At 41.8% G+C, this 13,182-nt stretch overlaps 1 protein-coding gene across 8 annotated transcripts in view; it reads left to right on the top strand.

Annotated features, from left to right (window-relative positions):
* LOC122562032 (myocardin-like) overlaps positions 1–13,182 on the top strand; it is a 672,873-nt gene that overhangs the window by 381,957 nt on the left and 277,734 nt on the right. For all 8 annotated transcript variants that reach the window (XM_088000477.1, XM_088000479.1, XM_088000474.1 and 5 more), the window contains one exon: positions 9,061–9,306. In XM_088000477.1, the coding sequence (XP_087856603.1) occupies positions 9,246–9,306 (61 nt within the window). In that variant the 5' untranslated portion in view covers positions 9,061–9,245. The remainder of the gene's footprint in view (positions 1–9,060; positions 9,307–13,182) is intronic.

Genomic DNA, 13,182 nt, shown 5'->3' with positions numbered 1-13,182 from the left:
TCCTATAATAGTAGTGTTGTCCCTGGGACAAGCCAAACAGAGAACAGCCAGGGAATTCCTTGAGGCATGGCACTCATCCACAAATTCAATCAATAAGCACGTCGACCTGGACCCAATATACCGGCCACTGCAATGGACAGCTGGAACTGACAACCGGAAGCGGCAGATTCAAACCACTACAAATGCCGGAGGAAAGATCACAGAAGTGCTTCACAGGAGGCTCCCAAGCACTGAGCATGTCACCGAGACAGGGGACGAAACGTCTGCAACACAAATTCCCTGCTCGGCGAACAGAACCGCAACAAGAACCAAAATTGCAATAGAAACTCAGCAGATCTGCCATGGGATCTGAAACGTTGACTCTCCTTTCTCTCCACAAATGCTGCTAGTCCTGCTGGGTTTCTCCAGCAATTTCTGTTTTCAGTTTCAATTTCCAGAGTCTGCAGTTTTTGTTTTTATCACAGTATAACACTTGTGGTCTGACTAGTGCCTTGCATAGTTTTAGCAAGACCTCTCTATTTTAAAACACCACTACCTTTGAAATAAAAGCCAGTGTTCCATTTGCATTCTGTAATACCTGTTAAAATTGCATGTTAGTTTTTTTTTGTGTGACTTATGCATAAGGATTCTCAAATAATGCTGACCTGTAACTTTCTGTAGTCTTTCTCCATTTAAATAATATTCAGCCTCTCTATGCTTCCTGCAAAAGTGCTTTAGCTTATATTTTCCCACATCATATTCGAAATGCCATGTTTTTCCCACTCACTTAATCTGCAATCCCATTGCATCATCCTCATTGCTTGCTTTCCCACCTATTTCTGTGTCTTTCACAAGCTTGAAATATTTGAAACCTTGGAATTTAGTTTTATTCCCTGATATGATGTATGTGTCAATGGCAAGGCCAACATTTGTTGCCTGTCCCTAATTGCCTTTGAATTGGATGGCTTGCTAGGGCACTCTGAAGGCAGTTAAGAAGTCAACCACATTGCGGTGGGTTGAGAGTCATATCTAGACACGACGGTTAAAATGTTGTATCTGTGTTTCAAATGTGCATTCGCCATTCTTGGGGTCGATATCTCTGGGGAATGGAATACTTCCTATTTCAGCCCTTTTCAGTGTCAAGCACTTTCAAGTCCAATACGTGATGTTTCAGTCTGTATTCGACAATTCTCCTACTCTTGAAACATGTATCAGCCTTAAGCACATAAAAACATGTTTTCATACTATGAAAGGATTTATAGGAAGCGTGCATCAAAAGGACATAAAGTTAGACCATAAGACATAGGAGCAGAATTAGGCCATTTGGCCCATCGAGACTATTCTGCTATTTGATCATGGCTGATATGTTTCTTAATTCTATTCTCCTGTTCTCCCCATTGCCCTGCATCCCTTTACCAATCAAGAACTTATCTATATTTGTCTTAAATACATTCAATCACTTGGCCTGAACAGCCCTCTGCAGCAAGGAGCTCCACACATTAACTATTCTCTGGTTGAAGAAATTCCTCCTTATCCTAAAGGGTCATCCCTTCACTCTAAGGCTAGGCCCTTGGGTCCACATCTCTCCTACTTGTGGAAACATCTTGGCCATATCCACTCTATCCAGGCTTCTTAGTATTTTGTAGGTTTCAATCAGATTCCCCCTCATCCTTCTAAACTCTATCAAGTACAGACTCAGAATCCTCAATCGCTCCTTATATGACAAGCCCTTCATCCTGGGATAATTCTTGTAAACCACCTCTGGACCTCTTCCAATGCTAGCACATACTGCTTTAGGTACAGGGCCCAAAACTGCTCACAGTGTTCCAAATGCAGTTCTACCAAGGCCTTCTACAGCCTTAGCAGTACCTCCAGGTTGATACAGGGTGATATTTTTCCAATAACTGCAATCATCATGTGGTCTTTCTGAACAAAGTCGGCCAATTTTTAATATCCAATCAAGGCAAACTTTGTTATGCATCTGTGTCTATATATTGAAGCTAGAATGAAAGAAATAAGATCAAGAGTGAACTATATAGTCTTCAAATCTGCTCCAATGTTTAATCTGATCTTGGAAAATTAAATGTATTCAATGATGTAGCAGAATTAAATGTATTCAATGATGTAGCATCTATTATTCAATGGGGTTGAACATTCTAACGATTCACAACACTTTGAGTGAAGTAACGTCTCCTCATCTCCATCCTAAATGATGGAGAATGTCCAGGTATTATAGATTTACTGACCGACAATTTTAATCCCCCAGCATCTATCCTGTTAAGCTACTTTAGACACTCATATGTTTGAAAGAGAAGATTTAAGAACACAGATCTAATTAATGTTACCCATTTTCCTAGGAAATCACTCTCAAGTTAATGGTTTGGGTTCAAGACCAGTCAAGGACACTGGTACAATTTAGATTGTTAACAAATTTTAAAACCAAAAGTTATCTCTGCAGTGGTGACATGGAGTTATCATTGACTGTTGTGAAAACCAATCTGGCTTACTAATGTCCATTACAGAAGGAAATTTGCCATCCTCACTTGGTCACAGGCTCCAGACCCACAGGAATTTTCTTAGTCTAAAAGTGTTGTGCTGGAAAATCACAGCAGGTCAGGCAGCATTCATAGAGCAGGAGAGTCGACGTTTCGGGCATAAGCCCTTCATCACGAATGCTCCTGGTGAAGGGCTTATGCTGAAATGTCGCTTCTCCTGCCCCTCAGATGCTGCCTGACCGGCTGTGCTTTTCCAGCACCATAATTTTCAACTCTGATCTCCAGCATCTGCAGCCTTCACTTGCTCCTAGCAATGTCCTTGGTTGATTCTTCACTGCCTTCTAAAATGACACACAATTCATAGCAGATTGGGGATAGGCAATAAAGGGTGGCCTTTCTGCAAACACCCAGAACACATGAAAGAATTTTTAAAAACTCCTGTACTCCTATCTCATGGAAATAAAGGTCTATGTACCATTTGTCATCGTAATTATTGCTGTATTTCCTTGCTAATTTTCTGTGTTCCTTATGTAAGCACACCCCAGTCTCTTTGAACACTAAGATTTATATGTTTCTCACCTTTTCAATAATATTCTGCTTTTCTGTAACCAAAATAAATAACTTTACATTTCCTTACATTATGCTCTGTTTGCTATTTTGTTGTCCGATCACTTAATCTGTTTTTGTTGTCCAATCACTTAATCTGTGTGTCTCTGCAGCCACTCTATGTCCTCCCCACCATTAACCTTTTCACTTAGTTTTGTACTATCATCAAGCATGGACATGTTACTCTTTAACTTCGCCTCCAAGTCACTAATCCAACTGATAAATAAGTGAGGCCTCAGCACTTATCCTCACGGTGTTCCACTTCTCAAACTCACTCCACCAGAAGAGAAAGCATTCATCCAATGAACAGAGGCAAATTTGAACCTTGCTCAGAAATATGAAAAAATGTGTTAGACCGACTGCATTACTCGGTAACTGAAGAGATGGGCATTCAATAGTTTCAATCAAAACTTTTATAATTTGCTTTCACTGCGACGCCCTTGAACATGTCTCTCCTCCGATCCAATCCTCACTGGCATTTCAGCTATAGCTTTACAATCAGTAAAAAGTGTGATCAAACAAGCAATCCCAAAATGATTCAAGTACAGGCAAGAACTGATTGAGACAATAGCTCACAAGTAATTGGGACATTTGTAATCAGTGTTGAACAAACAAAAGGTATATCTAAATGGTGGAAAGACATGTTTGCTGCTGTATATTCTATTGTGCCACAGTTTGAATTTGGTGGGCTTGCCTTTTTCAGCTGCAATTAAGTAGTGGGATGAAACAGTAAACAGTAATGCTGATTACTATGGTAAAAAGGTTTCAGTAAAAGGGGTAAGTTTAAAGAAGAGATGAGAAGCAACTTTTTAAAAAAAAGAGTTTGCATATTCTCCCTGTGTCTGCATGGGTTTTCTCTGGGTGCTCCGGTTTCTTCCCACAGTCCAAAGATGTGCAGGTCAGGTGAATTGGCCATGGTAAATTGCCTGAAGTGCGAGGTGCATTAGTCAGAGGGAAATGGGTCTGGGTGGGTTACTCTTTGGAGAGTCGGTGTGGACTTGTTGGGCCGAAGGGCTGTTTCCACACTGTAGAGAATCTAATAAATAAATAACAAGACTGACATTTATTTTGAGTGATCAAACCAGACATTAGATTAAAATAAATTTGTGGATTAGCAAGATTTGTAATAATCTTCAACCAGGACTAGTTTTCTCACTGTGTAGCTATGCAATGCCTTTTCTTTTAGCATCACTCATGAAAATAGTTGGCTCTTGAGAACTAATTGTCAGTGTCAAGTTACAGCATTTTAAATGATAAAGCATGATCTCATCTTATCACAGATTGATTTATTGTACCTGTGCTGGCCAAATGTACAAGAGCTTAGTCTTAAATCGGATGCATACTAAAAAGGTTATTTTATTTTATTCATTCATGGGATATAGGCTATGCTGACTGGGCCAGCATTAGTTGCCCATTGTCATTTGGCTTTGAGAAGGTGGTCATGACCTGCCTTCTTGAATTGCTGCAGTCCATGTGCTGTCAGTACACTCACGGTGCTGTTAGGAAGGAATTCCAACAACACTGAAGAAACAAGGATATATTTCCAAGTTAGGATGGTTGTGGCTTGAATGGGACCTTGCAAGTGGTGTTGTTCCAATATATCTGTTGTCCTTATCCTTCTAGACAGTAGCAGCTTTGGAAGGAGTCTCTTAGCTGTCTAAAGAGCATTGGTGAATTTCTCCAGTGCATTTTGTAGATGGTTCTGACTGCTATTATTGTGCAACAGTGGTGGAGGGAGTGAATCTTTGTCAATGTGATGCCTACCAAGCGAGTTGCTTTGTCCCGGATGGTGTCAAGTTTCTTGAATGTTACTGGAGCTGCACCCATCCAGACTAGTGGGGAGTATTCCATCACACTCCTGACTTGCTCCTTGTAGATGGTGGACTGGTTTTTTGGAGTGAAGACATGAGTTATTTGCTGCAGTATTCCCAACCTCTGCCCTGCTCTTGTTACCACAATGTTTACTACAATATTCAGTTTCTGGTCAGTGGTGGCCTTCAGAATGTTGACAGTGGGGAATTCAGCAATGGTAATGCCATTGAATGTTAAAGCGTGGTTATTAGATTGTCTGTTGTTGGAGATGCTTGGCACCTATGTGATGCAAATATTAATTGCTATTTGGCAATGTAAGCCTGCTATCATCTAGGTCCTTTTGCATTTGGACAGAGATTGCTTCAGTATCTGAGGAGTCATAAATGGTGCTGAATATTGTGCAATCATTCCAATTTCTGACCTAATAATAGCAGGAACACAATGGAGTAAGCCTCGGACACTATCCTGAGGAACACCTGCAAAAATGTCCCCAAACTGTGATGACTGACCTCCAACATGCATAACCATTTTCCTCTGTGCCAGGTATAACTGCAATCAGTAGAGAGTTTCCCCCTAATTCCCATTGGCTGTAATCTCACTAGGATTCTTGATACTACACTAGTCAACTGTCATTTTGAATGTGAAGGTGGTCGCTCTCATCTCCCTCTGGAGTTCAGCTGTTTTGTCCATGTTTAAAACTTGGTTGTAAAGAGCTCAGGAAGACAGTTCACTAATACAGTTGATGACACCTTTGGCCACTTTAATGATGAATGACTGTCAATGTATGGGTGATAATTGGCTGCACTCGATTTATACTTCTATTTGTGTACAGGATCAATTTTCCACATTAATTGAGTAGTTGCCTGTGCTGGAAAGGCTTGTTTCGGGATTCAGCAAGTTCAGAAGATACTCTTCTGTATCTTTGCTGGAATGTTGATAGGCAATCTAGCCTTTGTACTATTAGTGTCTCTAGCCATGTTTTTTAATATCATGAAAGAGAATCAAATTGACTGAAGACTAGCATCTGTGATGTTGGGACCTCTGGAGGAGGCCAAGATGGATCTCCATCGTAATATCCTGCTGAAGATCTTTGCAAATACTTCAGCCTTATCTTTTGCGTTGATGTGCTGGTTTCCTCCATCATGGAAGACAGGGATACTTGTGGCATTAAAGCACGGATTACAAAGAGGGAAAACTTAGTGCCAGTGGTTGACCTTCCAAAATATAATTGTTTTGGGATCAATTCATTATCATTGGTGTTGTAGTGATTGGAAGCAGATTGACCTTGTTGACTACTAGGTTGTTGATTGGAGTTGCTAATCGGGAAAGCCCTGGCTGACCAATATAACCAGGAGATTGGAATCTCCTCAGTTGAATGGATTGCGGCTGGCTACAATCAGTGTACTGTACACAAGTAAATAAAGGGTGACTTAGTATCAGAATACCAGCTTCTGTGCAGTTATTTCAGGTGGGTAGGATTAATGACTAACTGTAAGACAAAAATGAATTATGTATCATTATAGATATTTGAATGTTAGACTTATTTGGAATTAAATGTTAGACTTAGAAGCTTGTGTAATGATTGGAAATGTGTGACCAACTGTCATCTTGCAAGCGATAGGCGGCTCTTCTTTGGGATTTCTTATTTGATATTGGTGCGAATACTGTTCTTTAGATTTCAGTATTATTGTCATGTATAATGAAATTCAGGAGTACAAATGTAATTGCCACCATTCCCAGCGTCATCTTTAGTACAAAAGTACCTCGGCACAAAATCTAAGGTACGAAAATAAAGAAAGAACGTTAATAAATAAAGAAACATGTTAAAATGTTCATTGTCAAATACTTTTTAGTATAAAGTAAAGAATAAAGAAATGAAGTTGGAAGTTAAATGTTACAGTCCTTTTTTAAGCCAAATGTCTGCATTCACTCCACACTGGGCTTTGCCCACAAGGGCTCACTCTCCCGTGCTGAGTCATATCCTGCCGCAGCTCATTGGCCACTTCATCATCAACTGCTACTTTGCTCACCAGCCGGCAGCGGAAAACTAAACAAGAAGGAAAAAAAACCAAAAGGCTGACAGAATGGATGAGACCCAGACTCAAGCGCCCAGAGTCTGCATACTCCGTTGCTGTCATCTTGGATCACCGACAGCCATCTATTTTTCTGCAGAGGTTGTTGAAACACTGAGGATACTGTTGAACTCTTCTGAAGAAGAGTCAAACCAGACTTAAAACGATCGTTCTGTTTGCCTCTTCTCAGATGCTGCCAGCTCTGCTGAGTTTCTATATGTTTGTCGCTAAACAACCTTCTGCTCACCCTCCTCTAATGAGTTTATGCTTGTGTATGTTAGCTGATGATAAAGAAAGAATCAATCTTTCTTTTTTCAGATTGTCCAGCTGTGGGAAACCCTTTGCCCCAAAAAGCTGCAACATTAGCCCATACCTACTATGATTCCTGTCTTGAATAAGAGTGGATTGAAATAATTGCTTGTACATTTAATTTTGCTATGCCACCAGCAATTTACAAGGTTTTTTTTAACCTTGTGATAAACTGACACATAAAACACAAAGTGAAAAACCCAAAAGTACTGCGGTTGCTGGAAATCTGAAACAAAAACAGAGATTGCTGGAAAATCTCAGCAGGCCTGGCAGCATCTGTGGAGAGAAATCAGTGTTTCTGTTTCAGGTTGAGTGATCCTTCTTCAGAACTGTGCTAAAGACGGGTCACAGGACCTGAAATGTTATCTCTGGTTTCTCTTCACAGATGCTGTCAGACCTACTGAGTTTTTCAAGCAGGTTCTGTTGTTGTAACATAAGACACGGAAGTCATTTTTAAAATCTGTGCAGGCAGCTGTTTCAACAGGAGGGAAGTCTAAAGAGGAAAGCAGAGGGAACTGGTAAAGGTTTAACAAAAACATTGGAATAAATTAATCTACAGAAAGCCATAGATAAGTGAAATAAACAGCTCATGATATGTTTTGTAAACTGATGTTGGATCCCTTAATGTGTACAGAAATAGAGAATGTAGTGTCGTTAATATTTATGGGTAGCTGGAGACTGCACAAGACCTGCTCTTGGAACAGTCTGTAAATTAATTTGCTGGCAACAAATCTTGAAGTGAGGCACGTTCCTCTCCTCTTAAATGTGTTCAGGCATTTCAAATAAAATGTAATCAAGCTATGTGGAAATTGTAAATTGACTCTGTGCACAATAACTGAGCCTGCAAACAAAGTCAGTGGACTTGAAGTTGATGTTAGAGCTTTCGTTTAACTTTGCAGCCCAAAGAAAATGTGCAGAACAGTTCCATGAGTGACAAGAAGAAACACAGTTATAAAATATTAATTTTTAATTCTTGTTGGAGTAGCTTCAGGCATGCAGAACATGCTTTCGATTTACTATCTCAACGAAAATGAAATTCGGTAATTATGTCAATCAATGGGGGGGGGGGAAGAAATTCCAAGGGATGTGAAAATGCTGTGAACAGCACGTGGTTATTCAAGGTGTAAGCATTATAGAATGCACCGTGACTTTTGACTCCATCTTTGAACATGGTTAAAGCATGACAGCAAACCTGATACAGGTTTCTGAGAAGAGATTTGCAGCTGTATTTCGCTTGCCATCCACCTGTTTCTAAAACATTCTAATCTTTAAGCAGTTACTCTTGAGATTTAAAAATGGAAAACAAACGTCACGATGTATGACTACCAGAAAGCCCACTGCACCGACAGAATTGTGACAAGGTAAAACCCCATCCACATACCCATCTTCTCCTGGGCCAAATATAAACCCAGGTATGATGTACCTTCTAGAAGATGGAGATCCCTGCTTATAAAGCAACTATGAGTTTTCATCTGTAATAAAACAAAAATTCAGTCAAGAAACAATTCCACCTCACTGACTCTATTCTACCAGCTACCTAATTGTGGATTGGATAGTCTGATTAGTATATGTAATACTAAATATTACATTTACAATCTCCATGATGTGGGGTTAGAATCTGGAGCTGTTTATGAGTTGGTTAACGTGATGAGGGGATTAGGGTGATGTTGAAGATTAATGTATCAATCAAGCATGGCACAAAAAGTTTAAATTCATACAAGGAAGAGATGGTATATTTTCAGCAAAGAGTTGCCTGATGAGTTTTGCATGTTTGTTTTATTTTCCAGGTTGACTGAATTTTAGTGAATTTTGTAGAGTTGAATAATTCAAAGTGGAGCAGCCAAAAGAAGCAGATCCCACTCCGAGCAAGTTGACCGGAGTGACCAAACATGAGGGTGTGGACCAGAATTCGGACCCAGGCCATCAGAACACTGAACATTGCAACCCCAAGAATGACTGTGTGACCACAGAAATGAAAGATTTATCTCGGCAGTCCGAGCAGCCACTGCCACCTCTTACTGAACGGAAGAATGGTAGGCTGGGCTTTTTTTTTAATTCGATAAAGTCATAAATTAAATGGCTAATAGCTGTTCTATAAACAATCAGAGGATAAGCTGTTCATGATTTCTCTTAGATTTTGTCAATACTGAATGAAGCAGTGTTCAATAGTCCAATAAGCAGTGCTACCCAAGTAATTTTCTCATGCTAAACTTTCATTGAATTTAAAAATTCGTCTGCACTATACTCAAGAAAATCAACACCATGTCTCTCTGAAGCTGAGAAGCATTTTTCCTTTCAGGAGCAAATCACCAACTGATCAGATGGCACCTGGAATCCTCTTCCAGGATCAGTTTTGGTTACAACAACAATGGTCTGTGTTCACACTGGCGCTGCCCTCTGCACAGCTTATTTCCTTACATTCCTGAAATTAAAAGTTATCGGGTTTTTTTTAAGGCAGCTATACTAAGTTACAAGTCCTTTATTCTCCTGTCAGAATAAATATTGGATACACAATATTTGCTGCTAATTGGATCTAACATACTGAGCTGCTAAGAAATTCCTGTGACTCACAATCTTCTTTTTTAATCGTGTAAGTACCTTCGTCTGTGCTTAATGCTTTTTGCTTAAGGCCCTTCATATACAATTAGGTTATCTTCAAACTGGTATTTTACCACTGACATTTGACATATGCTATTAATCTGTCAGTTGTAAAGGATGTTATGGAGCTTTGTCAGGTGTGATTTGGGTCCATGACCATCCAGAGACTCCAGCTTGTATGATGATAATGTTACAATTGTCCTAAGTGTTAAAGTTCAGACAAAGTGCACAGTGCGTTAGTGAACCAGGTTTCAGCAATTTAGTGATAAGACCATTAGAAACAGAAGGAGAACAGGAATAAAGTAGTTTTGAGGTGGAATCACTGTTGTATTGTAGGAACATTTTGCAGCCAATTGCAGATAGCAACATTCCACAGACAGCAATGAATTGGATCAATCTGTCTTGGTGATGTCACTTGAAAGGTAAATATCTAAATCATATGAACTCCCCTTCTCTTTGTTTAACGGTGTTTTTTTTTCTTTTCACCTGAGAGGACATGTGTCTTATTTTAATTTCTTTCCAAAAGACAACACCTCTGGCAGTACAACTTTGCAGTTTGCCAGTTCTCATAATGTGCACATAGCTCTGGAGTAGAACTCACTACCTTCTGACTTTGAGGCGAGAATGCTACCACTGATCCAAAGCTGACACCTAATTATGCTGGCACGCTATCCTCAAATGAACAATTTTTGGTCTCCAAGAGGCTACACAATGAAGAGACCTAGGCCCTCTTCACATCCCATCCAAGAATAAAACTGTGGGCATTTAGGCTCCATCACTTTCTTGCACCGACAAGCCGCCAATTCTTCATATTTGCAATTTGGATAGGAGAACAGCCTGGACGAGGAAGAATCCAAAACAAAGCAGAACAATGTTTGGTCATGGAGACTGAAAAATTAATACCAGCATAAGTGAAAGCTTTGTCTTCAAACCAACCTATCTGATGTTTGTTTTGCACTCCATTGCATTTTGCTTTCGAGTGAAATTAAAAGTGTGTATATCATTTTGACAGACTTGTCTAGTTTTGTTAAGATCATTCTGGTTTGCTCAGTAATTAATAAGACTAGTCAGAAGTGCCGGAATCATTTCATTTTTGTACTAAATTTGGCAGCCCCAAGCCACAGAATGAGAAGTCAATGTACATGGTATCACCTGGGTAAAGGAAGCATTTCTAAGGTTTTAGTTGCCATTATAGAATTGCAGAGGAAGCTAATATTGCAACCTTTTGGGGCTTTATCTAATCACAATGATTTTAGGGCTCAACATTTATCTGCTGATGTGTGTCACTGCCATTAACTTTGCCATTGGCATCTATTTATAATCTGCACTGAAGTGTCTTGAGGTAACTATGACACAATGGTCTCAATGCAACTCATTCCATGGATGTCAGGATTTTGTATATTAGTATATGCTTAAATGAATTAATAATAAATCCGTTTGCTGAAACCTACCTTCTCAAATTTCAGAATATTGTTATATACATGAGCAGAAAGAATGAATAGTTGAGAAAGGCTTTAATTGCATCATAATTCTGAGTGTAAAATCTAAACAGTTGTCTTATTCATTTGCATGTTAAGAAGTAAAGCAGATGGAAATGTGTTGCTGGAAAAGCGCAGCAGGTCAGGCAGCATCTAGGGAACAGGAGAATCGACGTTTCGGGCATTAGCCCTTCTTCAGGAATGAGGAAAGTTGGTCCAGCAGGCTAAGATAAAAGATAGGGAGGAGGGACTTGGGGGAGGGGCGTCGGAAATGTGATAGGTGGAAAGAGGTCAAGGTGAGGGTGATAGGTCAGACTAGGGTGGGGGCGGAGAGGTCGGGAAGAAGATTGCAGGTTAGGAAGGCAGTGCTGAATTTGATGGATTTGACTGAGACAGGCTGGGGGGAGGGGAAATGAGGAAACTGGTGAAATCCGAGTTCAACCCTTGTGGTTGGAGGGTTCCTAGCCGGAAGATGAGGCGTTCTTCCTCCAACCGTCGTTTCGCTGTGGTCTGACGATGGAGGAGTCCAAAGACCTGCATATCCTGGGTGGAGTGGGAGGGGGAATTGAAATGTTGAGCTACAGGGTGGTTGGGTTGGTTGGTCCGGGTGTCCCAGAGGTGTTCCCTGAAACGCTCCGCAAGTAGGTGGCCCATCTCCCCAATATAGAGGAGGCCACATCGGGTGCAAAGGATGCAATAGATGATATGTGTGGAGGTACAGGTGAATCTGTGGCGGATATGGAAGTTTCCTTTGGGGCCTTGGAGGGAGGTGAGGGGGGAGGTGTGGGCGCAAGTCTTGCACCTCCTGCGGTTGCAGGGGAAGGTGCCGGGAGTGGAGGTTGGGTTGGTGGGGGGTGTGGATCTGACGAGGGAGTCACGGAGGGAGTGGTCTTTACGGAATGCTGATAGGGGAGGGGAGGGAAATATATCCTTGGTGCTGGGGTCTGTTTGGAGGTGGCGGAAATGGCGGCGGATGATGCGCTGTACATGGAGGTTAGTGGGGTGGTAGGTGAGGACCAGTGGGGTTCTGTCCTGGTGGCGGTTGGAGGGGCGGGGTTCCAGGGCGGAGGATCGGGAAGTGGAAGAGATGCGGTGGAGGGCATCGTCGACCACGTCGGGGGGGAAATTGCGGTCCTTGAAGAAGGAGGCCATCTGGGATGTGCGTTTTTGGAACTGGTCCTCCTGGGAGCAGATGCGGCGGAGTCGAAGGAATTGGGAGAATGGGATGGCGTTTTTACAGGGGGCAGGATGGGAGGAGGTGTAGTCCAGGTAGCTGTGGGAGTCGGTCGGTTTGTAGTAGATGTCCGTGTTGATTCGGTCGCCTGAGATAGAAATAGAAAGGTCGAGGAAGGGGAGGGAGGAATCTGAGACTGTCCAGGTGAATTTGAGATCGGGGTGGAAGGTGTTGGTGAAGTGGATGAACTGTTCATCCACTTCACCAACGCCTTGAACCCCGCCCCTCCAACCGCCACCAGGACAGAACCCCACTGGTCCTCACCTACCACCCCACTAACCTCCATGTGTAGTGCATCATCCACCGCCATTTCCGCCACCTCCAAACGGACCCCACCACCAAGGATATATTTCCCTCCCCTCCCCTATCAGCATTCCGTAAAGACCACTCCCTCCGTGACTCCCTCGTCAGATCCACACCCCCCACCAACCCAACCTCCACTCCCGGCACTTTGCCCTGCAACCGCAGGAGGTGCAAGACTTGCGCCCACACCTCCCCCCCTCACCTCCCTCCAAGGCCCCAAAGGAAACTTCCATATCCGCCACAGATTCACCTGTACCTCCACACATATCATCTATTGCATCCTTTGCACCCGATGT

Source organism: Chiloscyllium plagiosum, unplaced genomic scaffold, assembly GCF_037043375.1.
Source record: "Chiloscyllium plagiosum isolate Xiang-an unplaced genomic scaffold, Cpla_swu_hap1 HiC_scaffold_25, whole genome shotgun sequence".
Lineage (NCBI taxonomy): Eukaryota > Metazoa > Chordata > Chondrichthyes > Orectolobiformes > Hemiscylliidae > Chiloscyllium > Chiloscyllium plagiosum.
This window is presented reverse-complemented; position numbering and strand designations above follow the sequence as displayed.